The sequence below is a fragment of the Amphiprion ocellaris genome, chromosome 1 (genome assembly GCF_022539595.1).
Source record: "Amphiprion ocellaris isolate individual 3 ecotype Okinawa chromosome 1, ASM2253959v1, whole genome shotgun sequence".
Taxonomy (NCBI): domain Eukaryota; kingdom Metazoa; phylum Chordata; class Actinopteri; family Pomacentridae; genus Amphiprion; species Amphiprion ocellaris.
The window spans coordinates 22,431,720-22,454,935 of record NC_072766.1 but is presented as its reverse complement, the minus strand read 5'-3'; the positions used below and the strand labels follow the sequence as shown (position 1 = coordinate 22,454,935).

Genomic DNA, 23,216 nt, shown 5'->3' with positions numbered 1-23,216 from the left:
TGAGCAGCAGGCATGGAAAAAGATCAGGGTTTTACCCAAAAAACATGTATATATGTATATATTATATACTGTTGATTCAGCCAAGGCTAGAACTATTACTGCAAGCTCACCATCAACAATCTAATGCATTGGAAATGCATTTAAATATATTCAGTTAGATTATTAATTACAATAAAACAAAACAATTCATGTATACTAATAATAATAATAATAATAATAATAATAATAATAATAATACTGCAGAATTTACTATATAAATCAGATTTAGAATAAGAAATATTTGTCATAATTAGGCAGGAATGTGAATCAGTTTTGTTTTTCTTTCTGTCCTTTGAAGGAATCTCTCTTGAAGCCGATGTGCTGCACAAACACAGCTCAGCGGAGCAGATGTGACTGTTAAAAAGAAAACAGGCACTGTGGGCAAGGATCATTTAGCCCCGACGTCTTGAAATCTAAAACGTAAATATTGGGGATTTGGGCTTTGTGGCGAGGAGGAGTGGGAGCGCAGCGCCGAGGATGCTGGACAGAAATTAACAGATCCTGTATTGCAGGATGTGCAACGATGTGTTAAATTAAATGCAGCTGTTGAAATACAAAAGAGGAAAATTTTCAGTTTGAATAATAAAAAAAGAAAGAAAATGCAAAGCAAACGCCTTTAAAGTCGTCAAAAGCTTTACGCGGATAGCCGTGTGATCGTGTTTGACAACTTCTTTTGGAGCTTTGAGATAATTAATGACACACGTCGCGCTCTTAATGAAACGTAGAAAAAATTTCTCTCAAAGACATATAAAATGCCGACACCTGAATAGTGTTAATGTTGATTTGTGTCTACTTAACTATATGCTCCAGACAAAATAATCTGCTTTGTCCCCTTTTTATTTATATTACAATTTTATTTATTGGCGTATAAATACATTTGACGAGTGAAGCTTTTCCTTTACGCGTAAAAAGCCTCGAATCAACTCGATTCCGAGGATTAGCCATTCACAGTGCTTTCCAAGACTGGCATAGGAAATTATGAGGTTAAAACTGCGATCATTTAAAATAAATTAGTGACTGCTTTCACCGCTGCGCGTCAGTGCGAACGGACAGAAAAGAGCTGCGCAACCAGGACCAATTACGCACAAGTTAAAAACAAAAAAAAAACTATCATTTTTATTTCTGCTCTTAAAAAATGAGGATTGTTGCGGCACGAATAAATAAAAGCACACAAACACACAAAGTTTCTTTTGGAAAACTGATGTATTTGATTATTAGAGTAAAGAATTACAGTATCTTAGTTGTTAGTAGGTATTAAAGTGTAGAGAAACTGGACCCATAAAGATCTTCCAACTTTCCAAGAAAGTGCATGTAACAGTCCGAAGGTTGTCAAACCCGATATATATTTATATTTATAAAAACACTATCATTTTGTCCCCTGGCCATGATGGACTTCTTGTGTGAGCTATATGTACATTTTCTTTGCGAGGGAGTTTGTATTTCCACATCTGAACGTATTTACAGAAGCTTCAACACATAACTTTGCACTTGATGTCAGTGAGGATGCTGGGACATAGCAGCAACGTGGAAATCCAGCTGAGAAACTAAAAGAGAATCCTTCTCACTTGATTGGCTGCCTCAGTTGCAAAAACCAGGAAAACAGGCCAGACCAAATGTTCCCCTCTTAGTAACTGTCTTGCTCTCAATAACACCAAAATAGAACAAAAAAAGAAGACTGTGGGAAAAGAATATTGAAGTAAACAAAAAGTAGAAAGTACAATACACAGACACTGTAACAACAAAACAAGTTAACACTAAAGAAACCATTGAAATGTAGCAAACTTCAACGTTTTGTCTTACTTAAATAAGATAAAGGTAAATAACAACTGGAAAGAGAGGAACTACCACATCATTTAGTCCCTTGCCTGAATTTCATTGTTTTGTTTCGATGAGGGGAGGGGGGGGGGTGAACACACAGATGTTAGACCATCTACAGAAGATCAGTGTACATTATTTACAGCAAGTCTGTTTGCTTATTACAGGGCTAATGCATCACATGAACATAGACAGTTCGGTTATAGCTACTACAGACAGAAAATAACTTAATGCCAAGGTAAAGTTATCTAACCAGATATTCTAAGTTTCAAAAGCACATTTTTAAAGCAACCATACATACCCATTCTGGCTTTAAAATAAACAAAACCTAACTGTTAATGCTTCCACTTGGTTTCAAGCAAGGTTATAATCACTAATAAATAAGCTCCTTAAAACTATAACATGTACATTGTACAAAAAAAAGCAACTTGTCTTCACACTCATGTTCGTAAAGATTCAATGGCGGGCAAAGCAGTTCAGTTGATTTTGTCCCTGTCTTGTTCTCTTCCTTTCTCTTCGTCTGTGTGTCTACATATGTGTACAGTTTGCTTTTAGGCATCTTCATGTGGCTGTGCCCAGCACGAGGACAAACACCCTAATTGGTGACAATTTCTTTATTGTCCTCCATGAAGCGTGTGAACCGGAAATGAGCCCCGTTCTCTGTGTTGGCCATTTTCTCCAGGCCAGCCAGAGCAGCATTGGGCTCCGTGCTGTGTAGCTTGTCTAGGCTGCCGGTCAGGCCACCTATAGGAGAGCTGCCCCCATTCCCCACACCACCGGACATGGGTGGGATGCCTCCATTCTGGATAACAGAGATTTCATTTGTCTTCATTGCCAGGCCGTTGGAGAAGGCTGCAGCGTACTGGTTCCAGAAACTGGCCGGGTCCCCATTGCTCGCCCTCGATGCCATGTCCTTCTGGAAGATCTCAGGAAACTTGACTGGGTTGGTGCCCAGGAAGGCCATTGGCCCATCCACGGAGAGCCTGCGGCCACGTCTGGCGGGAGCGCTGTTCCACATGTGTGTGCCCATGTGAACCTACACAGACAAAGAGGGAGGAGAGAGACAGAGCAATGAGAGGGATGAAAATTAGTGATGTTTACAAACTTGGCCATAAGAGCTGCACATGAGATGATGCAATGGAAAAAATAATAATAATGCTCGACTGTGAATTAAAATAGCTTCACACCCTGAGTGCAGCAGACCGGTTGGCTGACTCTGCTGTGAGAGGTACCAACATGGTGTAAACATCTTATTTTGGCAAGACTGATACATGCTGTTTAATCTAAACTTTAATTTGCTCATCTCACAAGGGGACCACACCGGTTGAGCTAAAATTACACTGTCCAGTTTCATTGCTGCAGCCGGTATTAAATGTGACATTTCACCTCTGCCCAAACCCTTTCTAAAACAAAGACAACATTTTTTCTCCTTCATAATCCCTGATGCAACTAAATAATTGTGTTTTAATGTATTTTACATACAATTTTTTGCAAAAATGTTAAGAAGCTTTACTCTGTTTACTGTGGTGAGGCTAGTTTAATTAGAAACAAGTATCCCTGTGTAAGATCAGTATCAACCAACAGCTTGATTTACTATGATCTTTATAAATTAACATGTATCCTAAATTCCTCTCTAGGATTAGGGATTAACACACTGAAAAATAACCAACATAATGTTATATTAAGTCGGCATAATTTACCCAAGTTTCTGTAGATCCCTGAGCAGATCATTCTCTTAATTATTTAGGCCTGTGACATTTTTCACAGAATCCGTTATGGAAAAATACAGACAAGCCTCTTTCACAGTGATTACCTCTGATAATTCATTCAGTGCACGGAATCATTCTTAGCTGATCGCACTCTGGAATTCCTCCCCAATAATCATATTAGTTGAGTGATTCAGCCTTTCCACTAAGGTAATTTTTTTTCTCACAAAGCTGTTCCTTTCATTAATTATAGAACACTACTACCTCTTGATGCCTGGTGCACTGACATGCCATATAAAAACTAAATAGTTGCTCCGAGACTCATTTTTCACCAACGTTCTCACGCACAAACTTTTAGGAGACCAACAGTTTTCTGGGTGTTTCGACATTTACCTTGAGGTTTCCTTTGGTGGTGAAAGCTCGACCACAGATGCTGCAGGCAAAGGGCTTTTCCCCTGTGTGGGTTCTCTCGTGGATCTGCAGAGCACTGGAGGAGGAGAAACATTTCCCGCAGGTGTTGCAGAAATGTTGCTTGGGTGTCCTTCGTGGCGGAGCAGCGGAGAGCACTGGGGAAGTGGAGGCAGATGATGTGACCAAGCCAGAGGGCATGTCCTTGTTCTCTGGGTGGAGGCCATGCAGGAAGCCGTTGACCTCTGGTTTAAGAGACCCAACAGAGAGGAGGGAAGGTGTTGGGCTGGAGGACAGGCTGGTATTTGATGGCTCAAAGAGCTGGGAGGGCAGGTCTCTCATTTGATGGGTTAACATGTGCTGCTTGAGGTTGCCCTTGGTGGAGAAACCCCTGTTGCATGCCGTGCAAATAAATGGTCGTTCTTTGGTATGGCTTCGATAGTGAATGTCCAAGGCACTCTGACAAGCAAAGGTCTTCCCACAGATGTCACAGGATGTGTTCTTGATGATGCTACGCTCACGGAAGGGGAATATCATGCCCATAGGGTCTTTTGAAGGATTGACAGATGTCAGGTCCAGCGCTCCGATGTTCGAGGGGTGAGAGTGCAAGAGGCTTGCACTGCTGTAGTCCAAGGATAAGGCCCTCTGGTGCCTTTCTTCGAGGCTGGGGGATTTACGTAGTTGTGGATGCATGCTAGTGGGGGATGGCGCCTGCATGGAGGAGGTAGATTCTGACACAGCTGGACTCCCGGCGCTTTGGCTTTCAACATCCCCTCCCAGAGATGAGGAGTCATTGGTGAGGCAATCCCCCTCAGCTAAGCCATTTGCAGTAGCCTTCAGTTGGCTGGCTTGGAGCACCTCCATTTCATTATTATTGGCATTCTCTTGGCCATTCTTCTCTTGCCCCTCCTGGCTAGCCATTTCAGGGGGAATTGGGGAGTTACATAGGCTGTCATGGGAAGCATCAGCTGACCTGGGTGTGTCCGGCACACTGCTATCTGGGCCCTCTTCCATTCCTTCAATATTGTCATCAGAGAAAGTGTCCAGATCATCAAAGTTTCTCTCCTCAAATGAGCCGGTGTCAGAGGCCATGGACTCTGGATAACTCTCTGGCAAAGGGGTGTTAGGTATCTGCCCACCCATGTGCATACGAATATGCTGCTGTAGAACCACAGCATTCGTGAACTTCTTCTGACAAATAGGGCAGGAGTGTTGGACTCTTAGAGGAGGCATGGCCCTATGGACGCTGTAGTGGGTCTTAAGATTTCCCTTGGTGGTAAACGCCCTGCCACAGATTTTACACTTGAACGGCCTTTCCCCAGTGTGAGTGCGATAGTGCATTTTCAGAGCACTTTGGCAGCTCAGCACCCGGTGGCAGATGACACATTCGTTTGGGTCTGTCACCTTCCTATCAATGTTCTCCACAAGCTGCTGCAGTTTGGAAGTCTCGGACCCCTGGAGAGGATCCAGAATACCTCCAAAGGGGAACTTAGCCTTGAACTGATCAGACATGAGAGGCATGAGCGGGTTGGTCATCATGGGGGGGCTGTTAGATGTTGTGTACTCAGTAGCGCTCTCTGAGGCAGAGCTCACATTTGTTATGAAGCCTGAGGAGTGGCTGCCTTCTTCAGTTTTTCCATTTGAGGTAGGCAAAGTTGCACCTTCACCCTCTTCAGACACTCCATCATTACTTTTAGCTAAAGGCTCAGCAGCACCTGAGTCACTCTTTGCAGTAACAGACGGGCTAGTTATGGCTATTGAATGATCTTCCTTCTTGATGAAATGTGGCAGGCTCGGCATGGTTGGTGGCAGCAGCATGCCGACTGAGGATGTCAAAGTGGGCAAAACTGGTTTGCTGTCCAGCCAGCTAGTGACAGGCTTCTCAGGGGGCATAGACATGCCGTATGGAATGCCAGTGCTCGTTGGTATGTTGTCTAAATGCTCAGGAACAGGGTAGGGGTTCATCTGGATGTGTGGGTATTTTTCTTTATGACGTTGGAAATGCACCTTCAGGTTACCACGGGTGGAGAAGCGGTTGCCACAGATATTACACTTGTATGGTCTCTCGCCAGTGTGAGAGCGCAGGTGGATTTGCAAGGCACTGTCACTTCCAAACACCTTGCCACAAAATCTGCACTTATGTTTGAAGAAAGCATCATCAGAGCTGCTCTTCTGCTCAAATGAAGTGACATTTAGCGGCTTGCCTTTCCTCTGCTGAGCCAAAGCTGCTAAAGAGTTGAGGTCCTCTACGGTGGTGCCAACACTGGGCAGAGAGCTGGAGAACATGGGGTTTCCAGGAGGGGGCTGAGGTAGAAGGGGATTCACTGCAGAGCTTAACAAGCTACCTATTCCAAATGCTGGCGTTGATGACTTAGCTAGTGAGGAGTTGCTTAGCTGAGAGTGGAGGCTGCTCATGTGACTCGGCCTCTTGTCAGAGGACTGGGGATTGACTGTTGATGGCCCCAGTGTGGTAACGTTCTGAGATGTCTCACTGCTGCTTGGGTTGGACTGAGGTAGCTGTGCTGCTGCAGCCAGCTGCTTTAGGCTGCTAATACTGGCTGACTGACTGGCCAGGTTCTGTGCTAGGCCTGCGGCTGCAGCCAGCTGTTGGGAGAGATGTGAGCTGAGTGTGGTCAGTGGGCTGGCAGCAGGCCCCATTGTGCCTGGAGCAGAAGTTGGGGGTACCTGCAATTCTGGGGACTGGGAGGCCAGAAGCAGTATCTGATGGCGAATCTGCTCGATAAGTTGCAGCTGGTGGATCTGTTGCTGTTGCAGGGCTAATAGCTGCTCCATCAGGGCTGGCACTGCCACCCTGGGGCCCCCTGTGGAACGAGCTTCTTGGGAGAACTGGGCCACCGCCACCTTGGTGCTCTGTAGATTTTCAATTATGACATTGCTGTTGATCATTGAGAAGTTCCCCAGTTCAGTTAGGTTACTGAGCTGAGGTAGCGAGGCAGAGATAGCTGAAGTACCTACGGCAGGGCCAGAGGTGCCCCTGCTAGCATGGCTGCTGACTGTATTAATGGGGCTCCCGCTCTCTGTGTGACTGCCTTCCTCTTCATGACCGCTGCTCATTCCAGACACATCCACGTCCATAGATTCGTCTTTTTCAAGAGTGTTAGGCTCCAAAAGGTCGCTGCACTCTGTTTGATCAGTGTTATTAGCTGTCTCATTCATCTGGTCATCGGGATTATGGGGAGGAGACCCAGGCGAGAAAGTTCCGGCAGGGGAGGCAGGATTTTCATTCACTATTAGAACTAACTGATTCTTAGTGCAATTCTTCTGGTGTTCCTCGAGATCTGATAGTTCAAAGAACTCAGCACAACATCTGCGACAGACATGGGCGTCTGACTCCTTGCAGGGGGGTTCCTCGGAGCAAAGTTCTGAGTCCCCTGAAAAAGAGGAAACAGAGGATTAGTGATTAGAAATGTTTTGCAGCTGAAGAAGCAGCTTTATCTCCTCAAATTCCATTGTTGTTAATCTTAAGTTAATCAGTTTTACACTTATCCTTTTGATGTGTTCACAAAAACAACGATCGAAAGGCAACAATAGGCCAACACAAATGAGAAAAGGCCTTATTCAATGCAGTGGTCTCTGAAACATGATAAGAGGGGATACAAAATCAATGGGAACTACTCAAATATTGCTTAAAAGTGATCTTTGAAGATGTACATCTGGGTTTCATCAGCCCAACCAAAGGTAATCATTTTCTCCAGATAATCCATCAAAATATAGACTAGAGTGAAGCGAGGACATTGCGTCTTAATGAAATTTCATAGAAAGGCATTGATTTCCTATATTCCATGCCCTTCAAAGTCTACTTGTCCACTCGGTGCAAATCAAGCATTTGAAGGACTTATTAGACTTTCAATTTGCTGTCAACTTTGCTCATTTTCAGCCAACTATGGGCATCTTGGACAGGTTATCTATGTCACTAAACTAATTTGTATCCACTCAGCCCACAATCACAGTGAGACACGAACAACAGAGCCTGTGGCATGCAGACTGCTGCATGCACACACCAAACACAATAAAGCAAAAAGAAAAGGAAAAAAATAAAGAATTTAAAAGTAAAGTGACTATTTTAATGCCTATGATATGAATTATTTGCCATGGTCAAAATTTAGGCCACTTAATGAAAAGAGTGGAAAATACATTCAATTGTCAAGCCACTGCACTTTTCTTCTATAATGGTGAAAAAACTTTGACCTCGAAACATTATCAGCCACAGAAAAGGCAGTCATATGTAAATTACTGTGGGAAAAAAAAAGCAACGGAAAAAAGAAAAATATGTTTGAATGAATAACTAAAGGAAGCTAAACCAAACTGAGGAGCAGGGCGGTGCATCAGAAGGCATGCATCACAAACTTGCCAAAACTGAGAAACTGGACACGCCAGCTCACAGAACAAGCGATACAGACAGAGCAACTTCTGTCAATACTCAGATAAAAATTCTAAAGTAATGACCACCTTCTCAAATGCGCACAGAAACAGTTTTTTTTTTTTTTTTTAAATTTTCCATTTTAATAAACAGAATGAGTCGGGGAGTGAAAAGGCAAGACGACACCCTGCCCCCAGAGCCACTGCTGTGTTCCAGACTTTCCTCATTCACTTCCCTCTTTGTCACACTAAAATCTCGCTATTTAACATACAAGTTGATTTACAAATTGCATTTCTCTATGAATCCCTTTCATTGTGGCTCTGGCCCCTCAACACTTTCATCAGGGCCAAGAATTCATTTGCAAATGAAACCCAGAGAAGTGCAGCCCTGCCCCACAGAGAGACAGGATGCCTTCCCATTGTTCGCGCAGCATGGGAGCGGCGGGGATCGTCGGCACAGCCTGGCCCTGCTCATCTCAGTCGACTCAAAGCAGATCCTGTTTAATTCAGGGATTATCTCCCTCAATGTTTCTCTGCTCAGAGACATCAGATAACGCAAAGTTGCCATGACAGTAAACCCTAGCCCTCACACCACCAAACCATGCAAACAGGGAAGACTCAACTTTAATGATAACTTTTCATGTTAAATCCCCCCTTCCACCCACCCGCCTACCTACACCCCGAGCGTTAATTTTGAAAAAATGTGTTTGATTCATAGTGTGAGAAATGTGAGGATTAAATAAACACCTTTTCTCTTCTCTCAAGGCTGACTGTACATGAATTAGTGTGAAGAAAATCCAATCATATAACACTGAGCGGGATGAAAATGGGAGAATATACAAATAGAAAAACTGCTTCACAAACATCTGGAAGATGCAGAGTTAATCATTACTAAAATATGTGTGTTTGCACTTACATGCATAGGGTGTGAGCTCCACAAAGAAATACACTACACACCATGCATGTACAAAATGGGAAACAATTAGTGTGTTCTGAAATGGAATTAATTTACCATTTCATTCACACTCATACTTCAGAAATGGTTTAAGTGTGTTCCTTTAATTAAAATAATTTCCAAAGATTTAAATAATATTTTGTGCACAGTACAACTTTAAAAAAATCCTACATAGGTTTTAAATAATGCTGTGCTGAACACGCAAATTTATTTATAATAATAAAATTATCATTAGAATAGAAAATTACCGCGATTATAAATGTCATATGTTTTCCCCCAAAATGATGCATTTCTGTATCACTAATTTAGGAAGTAGAGCAAAGCATTTTCATCAAACTTGTGCAATGCAGCATTGGACGGTGTCCTCTTCTCCAACTCTATCTTAAGTTTGGAATGTGAGAGGAAAAAAATGATAATAAGGCCCTTACAAATGCAAAACCTAAGAATCATTTCATCAATAATTTCAGTGCTTACGCGCATAAAGATTTGCTCTTACTTTGTCTTAAAATACTTTGTCTTCCTTTACTCAACGATCAAAAAACGATCAAAACTAAATCAATGCTTCACTACAAATCCACTGTCCACATAAGTATAGCAAACAGCGCAGACGCTAGCATTAGGCTTAATTCCCAAAATAGAAAGGATTAACTTCGAATTAAAATTAAGATAAAGTCAAGCTGGTATGAAGAAGGAGTCTGTAAAACTTCTATAGAACCTCTATCAAAAGCACAATGTAAGCAGTGCGGAGGGCTAAAAGGGTGTCAGGAAAGACAAAGAGCAAGAGGACAGAGCCTCGAAGAGACTGACCAAAGTCTGAATATGAGAGACAAGAAAGCGAGGATTAGTTGAAAAAGTTGACGGAGAGCTTTGAGAGTTCCTACATTATTTTTTCGCAGGGGGCCTCTGTGAGCCTCTTGACACTTGTAACTTCAGGAGGGTTTCTGCTCACATCGTCTCCAGCCCTCAGGACTCATCCCACTGAACACTAGATGGGGTTCCACTAAAGCTGCCGTGGTCCAGGACAAGACTCAAATCTCAGAAGCTCTGCCCCGGTGACATGGTTAAAGCTTAAGGGGAGGGGAAAAAAAAAGGCAAAGCAAGTCCTTCAGGCTACACCTAGACTCACACCACATAAACACTGGCAAAATGACAACTGACTGCACTCTGTGTTTGCAGGGAACAACAGTGTAAACGGGGCTGCCCTGCCAATCTCCCCTCTAGGGGGGCCACTCTGATAGGATGTCAGGGGATGGCCACAACATTGATAAGGCCTCAGTCCCACACACACTTTAATAAAAAGCCGAGGCCTTGCTGGGCCGCCTGCAGCTCCGATCAACAGGGTCAGTGGCGAGGCAGAGAGGAACACACTGGGGCCTGAACTCTGATCACCTCCACACAGAGGGACACTGGCAAAGGTTAAAACAGCTCTACATCCCACCCTCTGTGGCCCTCACGCCGACCTCCCAGTAACTAGGGCCCTTAGCATCACTGATATTCAGCTACACACACAATGACTTTCTGTTTCACTTCCGGATACCACAACTCTCCAGCAGACACACTCTTACCATGAGCACTGTCTCAGTGAAATACCCCCCGAAACCTGAAGACAACATGGCTCTGCTCTTAGAATTACACACACAGGACACTTGCAACTATTTTAACATGCGACACTGCAGTGGGCATTAATGGGAAATTTTGCATCCTGCAGTCTGCCAGGGTTGGTGCCAAAAGTGACTCTTATTCACTCTACATTTATTAGATTTAAAGGAAAAATGCTGAAAAAAACAGCACTAAGGATTTAGCCAGGTTTTGCAATAATCATCAAGTTCCTAAAAATCACGTGAAATGTGCTGCAAACATCGTTTCTGTGCAAGAATTTCTCCTGAAAGAAATGTGTTTGTTTGAAATGAGCTGCACATGATTTTCAGGCTGCATTAAACACCATGTGGCCTTGAGAATATTTACTTTGCATACATTACATTTATTTTTCATTTCATTTGCATTATTTTTATTATTGACATGCAAAATCTTTTTTTTTTGTTTTACAAAATAAAATTACCAAAATGTATTTTTTTGTTTTTTTGCGCAGCAAATTCGATCGCACTGCACAGCAGAACAAAGTTGAGCCTCTCTTAAATTAAAATACATTTTTGGAAATTACAGAAAATAGAAATCGCTATTATTTTATTGATAGAAAAGTCGGTCAACAAAAATTCATGCTGCAAATCAACGCTCTGCAACGAAATTCAAATCTCACTACCGATATCCTTTATTCTTAACACACTCTAGTTTTATTGAAGTTTTTATTCGTGTAAATATCGTTTTTTGGACAAAAATGAAATAATTTACAATAACTTGCAGGTTTACGGGTTTTCGCTGCCCTTTGAAACTCTAAGAGCTTCACTGCACACTTCTGGATTTGCACCTCTGAATGCCACTTTGCACAAACTCATTTCACATTTTGTGCACAACTTCACCGTTAAAAGCGAGACTTTACGCACAAAACAGTGACTGAAATATTTATAAAGCATCCACACACACAAATCCTTATGGCCTAAAACGCACAAGTGAAAATACACAAACCGTTTTTTCTTATTGTTAATTTTGGTTGGGAAAACTATCCTGTATTTTGATATACAACAGACTTCGACCGTGTAATTGTGCGTGCGTGTCTCGGTGTGAGCACGACTGAGCTTCTAAATGCTGCTATTTGTGCAGAAAGTGTAAAGGATGAGTAAAGTGAGGAGATCGGTTCAGGGTCTGGGAAAGATGTTTGTTCATTTACGCTCTGGAGCAGTTTGCTCTTCTTTCCTCCAACCTACAGCAATAAAACACACCGGAGCGCAAACAAACTATGACTAACTGAAACTGATTTTCTTTTTTTTAAAAAAAGAGGGAAAACACTGTACGACTACACAACAAAGACTGGAACACACGGAAGGAGGAATTTGTGTGTCCGGGACTCAGGAAAAGTTGGAGTCCCGGCAGGAGCGACAGGGTGGTCCATGTCGAGGCACCGAGACAGAACGCAGGGAAACCGAAAACTCCACCGAATATTGGAGAGTTTTATGTTCGTTTAAATTTACGATTTAAACCTGAAGGTGAGACTAAAAGTTTCAAAACTTTTGACACGCACATGAAGCGCAAACCCGAAGAAACTGTACTTAAATTAATGTATTTATTTATAACGGTTGAGTTTGTTTAATACCGATCATGGACTCTTACACGCAGAAAAAAAAAATATATATATATTTTAAAAAGTGATTTCAAATTCTTCTTTAAACTGGAATAAAATGAATGCGAAGAAAGCCGGACGGAGCATTAAGTTTTGTGAAAAGTGGAACAGACTGTCATCACGAAGACGATGGAATTTGCAAAGAAAGAAGAAACGAACAGTTTCCAGCTCAGTTCTAAGTATTAACTTTACCGGCGATAACTGCGCCCAGGCGCCTGAAAACACCTCCAGAAGTGTGAGAAATTCGCGGTGCTTGGATAAAAGGAGCGATAGGTTACTTGGACTCACCATTGTGCTCCGATAAAGGCAGATGAGGGTCGGATTGGAAGTGTTGCGGCTTCGCTTGTTTTCTCCGCGACATGCTGGCTGGCACATCAGCAGGCAAAGAATAAAAAAATGACTACAAAACCTTCTCAAAAATTACGTAAATCGAGCCCATCCACCGCGCATGTGCCCCGTTATGATTATCAATAATGCTCTGCGATTAATCATACGGGGGGGCTTCTTTGAAAGGCGATTGGCACCTCGCCAGCCCCCCTCCTATTCAAATGAAGTCTCTTTAATCAATTAGCTCCTGATTTGCTGGGGACTCTTGTCTCTCTCTCAGCTCCCACCCAATGAGTTGATCCGTATGGGGAAGAAAGGCTGGGTTTTCCAAACTCCCTTTAGATACGGTTTAACCCCTTCTGTTAGCCAAGTCAAAGCTTATCTCGACTACTACAGGGGGATGTCAGCGTCTCGAGTCCATGCCTGCGACAGTATCTTTCAATCTTTCACATTGATCAAGCGCAGATCACAGTTTTTTCCCCCCTCTCTCTCTTCGTTTCTCTCTCCTCCTGTAGATGTGGAAGTGACGGGACGCTCCGTGATCTCCAAACAAACTTTCTTCTCTGAAACAACTCGGTAGTCCGTCCTCCGCTCTCGCATCGGGATCGTTGTAATTCAGCTCTTGTTGTGTTGCGCACCGACACCTACTCTCTGAAGAGTTTGAAGCGAGGCTCCCGGTGCGCTAAAAGGCAGCGTCGCGCCAGCATGTTCCGTGCGTAAATGACACCGGTAAGCGTTCCCAAAAGTCCACGGTGTGATGCGACGTCCCAATCAGTTTCATTTGATTATGATTAGCAGAAAGGGGGGGTCACTTACTAACACGTTTTCATCACACACTGCGTTCCGCGAATAAACAAACTTTGAGGGCCCGTGCGGCAATGGGACAAATGTGGAGCCCGGCCCATCGACGATCTGATTGGTCACCGGGCTATTCAGTCACGCTACTATTCACCCCACCCCCCCACCTCCATCCCTCCCTCCCTCCTCGCTCTCCCTCTCCTCTCCTCTCCCCTCCTTCTCTCTCTCTCTCTCTCTCTCTCTCTCTCTCTCTGATTGCGCACACCAAATCCAAAAAGCTTTGTGCGCGCCGGGATGATCAGTGGTAAAGACATCGTAGAGACACACGTCTGTTCATCTGAACGAGGAGGAAAAAAAGCTTTTAATTTGTTGTCGAAACATTTTCAAACCTGCTTCACATCTGCATCAACCGGATTCAACGACATTTCACATCATATATTTAACTACTACAAAAAACTTTATTCGTTGCCATTCAGTGAGTTATTTCTAGTAAAAACCCGCATAAATGATGTCCTTATGAGATGCTGGATGTTTTTAAAGGCCTTATGGTACGTTTGGATTTATACAAATAGTTTTTAAAGGCATTGGTAATTGGACAATAGTGCAGCTGGTAGCTGCAAACCCAACGAACTAATGTCTTAATCAAGCCTGTAAACGAGTTATAGAGCACGCACACTGCGATTATTATTTTTATTATTATCGTTATCAATATTATTATAGCTCTAAATAATGCACTAACAGGAGCGCATCTTCAGTTGGGATGTTTTAAGAGGGCAAGAGGTCCCACAGGAGCCTCATGTGAGCGCAGAGTCGAGTAGATTTATTACCTGAGAAAGATAAACGAAGCTCTCAGTCGGGCTGATTTTGAGAAATGAAGATAATAATGTTACTATAGGTGATGCCTCGGATGCCATTATTTTTCACTGAATATTTAAAGAGCAGCTGCGGGCTAGATGGATCTGGTCCTCTCTTGTGTCAGCTATCTTTTAGTTTCGACTAGCCTTACTATTTACTTATTCATGAAAAAAGGAAAGAGCAGGGGAGAAAATCAAATACCTCTGATGGCCCTGACTGATCTGCCTTATCAATGGGTTATGCCAAATAATTAAACAATACATTTTTTTAAGATAGTAAATTGCTACATATTTTTGGAGGCATGTTTGAGCTGTCGAAAATATCTGGCAACCGAATCGAAGTGTGAGCTGTGAGTAACAGAATCGAGCAGCAAATGATCATTAATAGGGGAAAACGTGTACGTGTGTGCGCGCGCCGTTAAAAAGCCCCATGCAATTATGTGCACCAAAGTTGAAATTGCAGGGAGAGAGGGGGGAAAAAGGGGGTTCTGCAATATTGTAATGTCCCGGGCGGGAAAATCAATGGGCAGTTAATTGATGTGAGTGTTGGTGTGAGATTGTAAACAGGGTGATTTGCAGCCCAGCCGAGCGGGAGACATTTTAAATGGGATTCGGTCGGGACGGTGAGGATACAGTGTTAACAGTCATGGGCTCAGTGGCACAGTTTGGGGCCCCGGCAGACATAACTCACTGCCAGCGCTTGAAAAAGTTTCAAATTCTGACTTCATATATATATACATATTTTTTAAAAGCACATGAATGTGTCTGGACTTATTATTGATTATAAATTATTTATAATACTCAGCGCAGAGTTAATTGAAAATTAGTATGCCTTTAAAGAGGGAAGGTGAGGGTAAAATAATATTCTCAACCAGTACTTTATTATTACATAAAATATTTATCATATTAATAAATAAAATTAATGATTATGAATATTTTTTTTAACTCTAAATAAGTCTAATAATTACCACTTAATTAAATAGACAACCAGTTTCTGCCTATAATATGAAAAAAACAGTGTTGGCCAAATAAAGTGACAGAAGCCTTTGACGCATAAAAAGTGCGCATTTGTCTGTTATGCGCAATCAGTGCCGTGCGCACCACACAGAGAAGGTCCGGCCCGGGTGCCATCACTCACTATTATCACTGACATGTCATGATTGATCATAGAGCTCAGGAACACTGCGCGTCTGAGCGCATAATGTGATAGTTAAAGCAGGGAATCTCCCAAACCGGAGCTGTTAGTGATCCTCACGCAGTGTATTTCTAACTAGAAAGCCCCCCTCTTTTTTTTCTTTCCCTGTGACACCGTATTCAACACGTGGTGGGTTTCTATTCACGGTCCTGCTCCCTGCTCGACGCGATGCCTAAAGAATTACAACGAGCTGGATCAGGCCTTCATCTGGGTCAGCTGCACGTCTGCTAGAGTGATAACGGGCAAAACGTAGAGGTTTAACGTTTACATGGACAAGTGTCACGAGTGCAGGACTGGTTCACTTGATGATTTTCTGTTATTATAAATAAATAAATAAAATTATAAAAAATTATAATTTGGCAGGTTTGATTTACATCAAGACAAAAATTAAGACCGTTTGTTCAAAAATCTAACAAGTTCTGCTGTAAAATTAATCCTGGCTTTACATTGGAATTAAAAAAATAAAAAATAAAATACATGCCAACACAACCAGACAGCATAACTTCACTAAATATGCTTTATTTAAAAAAAATAAATATCCCCAAACTTCTGTGGCGGACTAAATGTACATTCATCCTTATTTGTGATTAACAATAATTTCTGAAGCCTTTGCCCCCAACTTTCCTAACACAAATATCAAATAGTGCGTGGCCTTATTAATGGAATGCTGACGTCTTTCAAAAGGATTAGGAGCTTGATTAAAGGGTTTGTTGTAAGCTGGCCTCATGCTCAAAGAAATAAAGAAATAAGCCCACATTTTCCTTGTATCAAGTCACACACACTGTTACTGTAGGACTCTTAATAGAGCAGCTTTGTTTAAGGTGACTGAAAATTTCAAAGTGTCTTTTACACTATGACAAAATCACTTGTCTTCATATTTACATCATGTCCACAGCAAATAATGTCACAGGACTTTGCTGTATGAATGTTCAAAAATCATCACACAAGAAAGCTTCTAAAAGACATGAGCTTCAACCGAAACGATCCTTATATATATCTGTAAAATGAAGGGAAATGACTTTGTCTTCCAGACATCAGCATGCAGCATTTAGAGCTCTGTTTTGCCACCAAAGAAATCCGGCTGAAAAATCACCTGCATTAAAATTCAGTACCTGCAGCAGCAGAGAATAGCCTCCATTAATTAAGAGATCAAACCCTCTCTATTGTCCTCCAGCAGCCCTGCCACCACTTGTCCCACAGATTGTCTCCCCCCATTGTGTCCCCTGACAACTTCCTGCAGCATCACCCGATATCAATGGGCCGTGTTTGCTTTTACATTATCTCAGCTGCAGTTACAGACACCCCCTTTCAATCCCGGCTTGTTTGAGGGAAAACAAGCAAACATTCAAGGGTGTCACAGAGGTGCTTGAGGTCACCGGCCCATCACACACACACACACACACACACACACACACCCTGCATGTCCACGCTGTGTGTGAGTTTGCATGTGCCACTTGGTACAGTCATCCGTGACACACACACACATGCACTGCCCACTCTATGTGATTGTGTGTGTGTGTGTGTCAGCTGTAGCTGCTCAGGTACAAGTGTACAAGTGTTAAGAGATGTGTGCCAAAGGATCCCTGACAAAGAGGCTCGACCTCCCAGTTATTAGTGAGAGAGGCAAAGCGGCCAGCAGTGTCCTCCACACTGGTGTAACTGGAAACCAGATACCACAGGCAGAGTGCCCTCCAACAGAAATCCGCATCCGCGTCCTGTTACATAGTTTGCAAACACTGGATTACTTTTGTTTCAGACAAAAATATGTGTATACACAATTAATCATAACGAGAATTTCATTACATCATATAGATATATAACAGAAATATAACTTGCTGTATTTCAATTAAAATTATGGCATTTATTTGGTTTTTGAATGCATAATAATTAATAATTAATAACATACATGCACAAACTCCCATTCATGACACAGTTTTTAACACCATTTCTTTTGTAATTATATGTGCAGTTCTTGAGTAAAAATAACCAGGGCTTTAATTCTGCAAGTTTATTAACTAAATGCCTGTTTCTCATTATCGTGCACTCAACCTTTTTTTTCCCCAAAGAGACACTCTCAGTCACAGAGATGCAATAATTAAATCCTTCAATTGTTATGATACAAATTCACTTGATTGTATCTGATTAAACATGTTCGCTTGAGTTGCATTAACGAGAAACACCACGGCACTGGACGACCACCAAGACGCCCACTTCAGCTCCCTCGCATTCTTGAAAAACACATTCTGCTTTCATATGACATTGACAAATGATATTTGGATGAAGAGAGATGCTTAGATGGTTAGATGTTTCACAGAATGGAGCCGGATTACGCTGACACACATCACTAAGACTGGAGGTTAGAGAGGAACCAAACACTGCAAACATCTTGAAGAAATTACAGACATCACCCCCCGAACGCTGAGTGTTTATGTATTTTTAAGAACCTGGAAGCAAAACTAAAAATTACACATCGAATTATCCCTACATTACTTCACACGCTCGTAAACACAGAACGCACAGAATATACACATGCAATGTCTGTGTCACAGCCACAACGCGCAAGTCAGGCCAGGAGAGCGACCACACAACAAAGCAGCGTGCAGGTAACCACCAGAGCTGGCAGACATGCCACGTAAAACAAAAAAACACACACACGTTCTTACAGTAAATACACCCACAAAGTTGAAACATATCAAGTGGTTTATTCGCAGCAACTCTGGGCACAAGATGTTTATCAACTGCCGCCAGACAGCTGTGTTGGTTGGCCAGCAGTTAACTGTGTCTCAGACAGCCCCTTATTGCTATTGATAGTTAGCATCAGTGTCCCGGCTGAGGAATGGGGCTGCTACGGGCAAACACAAGCTATTGATCTCCAGCCTGTCCCTGACCGGCCTGCAGCTAGAGGGAAAGGAATGGGAGCGGAGGCCGGGTGGAGCCCCCACGCTGCTCCCAGGCTCACCGTCTGGCACCTGGAGGAGCTACTGGTGGCGCTGGTTGGGGCTGTATGCAGAAATGTGTCGTTCCTTCAGGTCGTATTAGAGTTGAAAGCATGCATGCAGTAATAATAACAGCACCCAGATCATTCATTTATAGACAGACTGTGAATGCAGTGACACTCAAAAGACACAAAAGAAAGCATTTTACATCACTAGCAGCATCACTTCATCCTAAAGTTTTAACTTCCTGCAGAAGTCACACTTCCTCTGCCTTTTCTTTACTTCTTTCTTCTCAGTCTTAAATTAATTTCCGTATTCATGCATGTATTGATTGATTTGCGAGAATAAAGCAGTTCACTCGGGTGCACTGTGTTTTCACGGTGCCATTTAAGTGCCCGACCAGCAGCATGCAATACATTAAATGGCTACTTGAGTTTGCCCTCTGCTTCCTTTATGCTCCTGTATATTCCCAATAAAGAAAACAGTGGTAAATATGACGCCTTTCTATACTTAATTGCTCTTTAAAACAAGCACAAACACACATTAGACCGTACTGAGGTTTCAGTGGTTAAAAATCAGCATCATCTGCAGGGAAGAACAGCGTTGCAGGCTCTATGTGAGGTCCTCTCATGTGCTTGCATGTGTTTTCTTCGGCTCCCTGTGACCACACAAGAGAGAATCTAAATGTATGTTTGTGTGTGCGTGCGTGTCGGAGGGGAAGGCGCTGTGTGCGTGTCTGTTTTTGTAAAGTGTGTTATTTAGCTGCCCGGGTGACCACATGATAAAAAATGAAGGACAAAAATTTCTGTAAGTGCTGCAAAAATTTGGCACATCTTTCAACAAGCAGAGTGGAGGAGAAATGAGACGTTATTTAGCTGAGGCTGTGGTGTTGCTGCACACCATGTCTGCGCTGGAGAGGGGAAGAGGGGGTGAAACCTGCCTGGAGGTGAATGGGAGGGCTTGTCATTCTTTATTTACCCCACTTGTGGAAGTCTAATCGGATACGGGACATCAGAGAAGTCAGGTCCCTGATGACTAGCGGAAAGACTACCTAGGGGGGTAAACTCAGTGAAGTTACAGCGCTGCCACTGCTTTCCCTATTTGCTACTTTTGTTCCACGTCTTGCTCCTGCCTCCCTTTTCTCTTCACAGCTCACTCTCCCTGTTTACTCCTCTTTCTCCTTTTCACCTTTCTTTTTTTTAAAAAACAAATTAAATTTTTTTGCAATCATATTCACGGAACCGGAATATAAAAGTTAACATTTATGTAACTGAACTGACGCCATTGTCTAACAAGCCACCTGCAAAGGGAAAAGCAGAAAAAAAATGATGCATGTATTAAAGCAAGACGTTTAAAAGCCAGACACATCAGTGCCCCCACTTGTGTTTGTGTGTGTGTGTGCGTATGCTGAAATCAAACAGTCCCTCTCTCACTCTCTTAGCTCATTTAGGCTGCATGTCAGACAGAATGGCAATCAGACTCTCTCATCAAACTCCACTGCCCTTTTACTTTGCCTCCTACCTCTTGGCTCATCTTGTTTGGCGAGTTGCTGCTTTTTAAACTCCCATCAAAACGTCTGGCGAGGGGACACGGCACAGATCTCCTTACCTTTTCACAAGGCCCTCCAACATCCACCCAAAGTCTTTGATGATGTTACAGTAGGGACAGAAATATTAATCTCACTGTCAGAGATCCATGAATCAAAAATATAGGCTGCATCTTATGTCCAAAAAACCCTACTACAGGTTGGCTATACGTTCTCATCGCTTAGGCAGACAGCTGCATACAAACATTCACACACATGTATATGGGCTAACACACACACACACACACACACACACACACACACACACACACACACACACACACACACACACACACACACACACACACACACACACACAGGACTCTTTTCAAAGAAGTTTGCTTTTTTTATTACTTCCTTTCCCATTCAGCGGCCTCCCCACTTTTCCAGAGTGCCCTGGGTGTGCAGTGAAAGAGCCGTGCTTATTATGTGCTCTGGGCTCTCCAAACCCAGCTTTGTTTTGTCCAGATAGCTCTCTCTCCCTCTCTCTCCTTCTCTGTCTCTCTTTAATATTCACAGTAAGAGTCTTGGCTCTCACAAGACGGCTGTTTTCCCAGTTTTCTCCCCCGCTAACAGCCAAGTGTGGCCCCTGTGAGTGTAAACATGCAGAAGGGAGGGACATCTCCTGACAAACATCTCCAAGGATGTGCCACCCTGCCCCGTGTCATTCATTCTCTACCTGGCACTGAAGCTAAACTGTTAACACTGACGTGTGAGCGCCCGGACCCTACAGGACTGCCAGCGGCTGCACATGCCTGGTCTACCTAAATTCACACCACATCTGCTCTTCACACAAAAAAGGGACGCATTATAAAAGTACATCAATGAATGTTTGCGTATCTCAGTGAAGTCGCGAATGCAGCGTTGTCTGTGAAACTTCACACATTGGTTCGAGGTAATACTAAGTTGTTTACTGTACACAGTTCTTTTAACTTTTAATTTGGCTCCACATAAACAAACAGTGAGATTTCACATCAGGCATAATACACTCTCAAGTATGCTTTGCTTTGTCCCTTTACGCTGCAGTGGAGGTCCTGGTGGCCTTATGTGCCAGCATGTTCTGTCAACGTGAGTTGTGAATGTGCCACAATGACAAATTCTTCTGCATTAATTGCATTTGGCAGTTAAGGTGAATCTCACTTGGACTATAATGTCTTTCAGTGGTCCTTTGTTTAACCAGGTGGCTAACACAAGAGCTACCTCTCACTGACTAGATATCTGGAGAAACGTGTCACTACCTTGTAGCCCAGTATCTGCCATTGACAACACAGCACTAGCAAACAGCATGAATTAGGAGCAGAGCCTATATTTAAACAGAAGATCGCTCCAAACATTGATAAGGCAGCGCACTGCATGGCAGCCAGACCCCTGGTGATGTTAACAGCACTCTGCTATTATCGCAGGTGTGATCGCTCACCAGCCCACAACCACATTTACATCTTAATTACCCGCCTAATCAATGGGGTTGCACTTTGACTTCATTTGTGACATTCATGAAACCTCATTTAAGATGTAAGAATAGGCCATCGTAAGTATTGGTGGTAACAGAAAAGCAGCTATTTTCAACAGCGGAATACAAAGGAGATAAAAAGAGGTTCCTGAATCCTCACAACTATGATCACACCGCACTGCGGGGATGACAAAGTGAGCGCTGGGAGATATTTATGATAATTGCATACTCCTCCCAAAATGACAAAGCAAATTGGTGAGACGTGCAGTGTATGACAGAAAACGGATGGCTTGTGGGACTTGAGTCGGGTGATTTAAATGGCAAGTGATTGAACAACAAACTCGCATTAAGACCTTATTGATGAGTTCAGTGTTTCATTTGGGATCAATAAGACGATTGGTAGAGGCCGAAGCCAATACATGCAGCAGAGAGAGACTGCAGAGCAGAGAGATGAGAGGGTATTGAACTGCTTCACCACAGAATGGAGGAGATGCTGGGTTTTGTTTATCTAAAGGAAGGCCTCGGAGTGAATTCTTACAAAATACAGAATGGTCGACAGCTGCTGAGTTCTATCCAGTGTGGCGGCAGGATATCATCGTACAGACGCGTCAGATTATGTGAACAACCAAGTCTTTTGTTAATCAGCTTCAAATAATACCTGATTATGAGCTAAAGCTAGACTCTAGAGCAGGCGTAATTTGTGCGATAATGATCTAAACTATTTTAACCAGTTTGACGCCTGCTTGTTACAGCGTGAGTACGAGTGTGGAAACTAGTTAGCGATTAAGCATCTGAAATAGCTCAAAAAACACACATTGCAACAATATTAACTTTAATATGTAATCAGTTGGGTAAAAAATCCTCAGATTTAAAGTCTAAGTTCATTTTGAACATGATGGGTGGGGGTGAGTCGACTATTTTAGACTATCAAATGCAGATTTATGCTGTTGTGTGCAGGTCAAGAGAAATTCACGGTTACGAATCTAAACCTGGTTTAGTTGGAGCAGCCTGTAAGAGGCCTGGTACTGTACAGCTCCAGCAAATCACAGCTGTGTCATCACTCTCCTCCCACAGTGTGACAGATGATGCTAACAATGAACATTTCATCTTCAGCCGCACCGCAAGCTTCTATAAGACAGAGATGAAGTGCACGGGGCAAGATGAATTACAGCACAGTGATTTATCATGACAGGCCAATAGGAAAAATACAAATGAACAATTAGCAAATTTAGCCTTAATTAAGCGCTCCCAGACAAAAGATGAGCTTGTAGAGCGCATGTGAACATGCTTCGAAATAGTCAAAGCACAAAGCTAATCTTCATTCAGTTTGTAGAATATTACTGTGTTAATTAGGGTTAATTGAATAATTTCCCTCACTGCATACTGATTATGGATGTCAAACACAGAGAGGCTATCTTGATTAAGCACAATGTTCTGAAAGGAGGATGTATGGCTAATGAGCCACGCTGAAATTCCTATACAGATTAAATGGAAATCAAAGTCTTTTTAAATCGTTTAAAAAAGGTTAAACTG

The 23,216-nt window shown here is 42.7% G+C and overlaps 1 protein-coding gene across 2 annotated transcripts; it reads right to left on the bottom strand.

The window, feature by feature from the left end:
- Positions 1–1,223: 1,223 nt before the first annotated feature.
- On the bottom strand, positions 1,224–13,721 carry sall1a (spalt-like transcription factor 1a). Of its 2 annotated transcripts, none has more exons than XM_023282813.3 (3): positions 12,827–13,721; positions 3,954–7,360; positions 1,224–2,890 (listed from the first exon to the last, which is right to left on the bottom strand). In XM_023282813.3, exons 1-3 carry the CDS (start codon positions 12,897–12,899, stop codon positions 2,450–2,452), a joined length of 3,921 nt encoding a protein of 1,306 aa, XP_023138581.2. In that variant the 5' UTR covers positions 12,900–13,721; the 3' UTR covers positions 1,224–2,449. The 2 variants fall into 2 exon arrangements, with proteins under 2 accessions (XP_023138581.2, XP_035809928.2); XM_035954035.2 differs by lacking the exon at positions 12,827–13,721 and adding an exon at positions 10,185–10,342.
- Between the last annotated feature and the right edge of the window lie 9,495 nt (positions 13,722–23,216).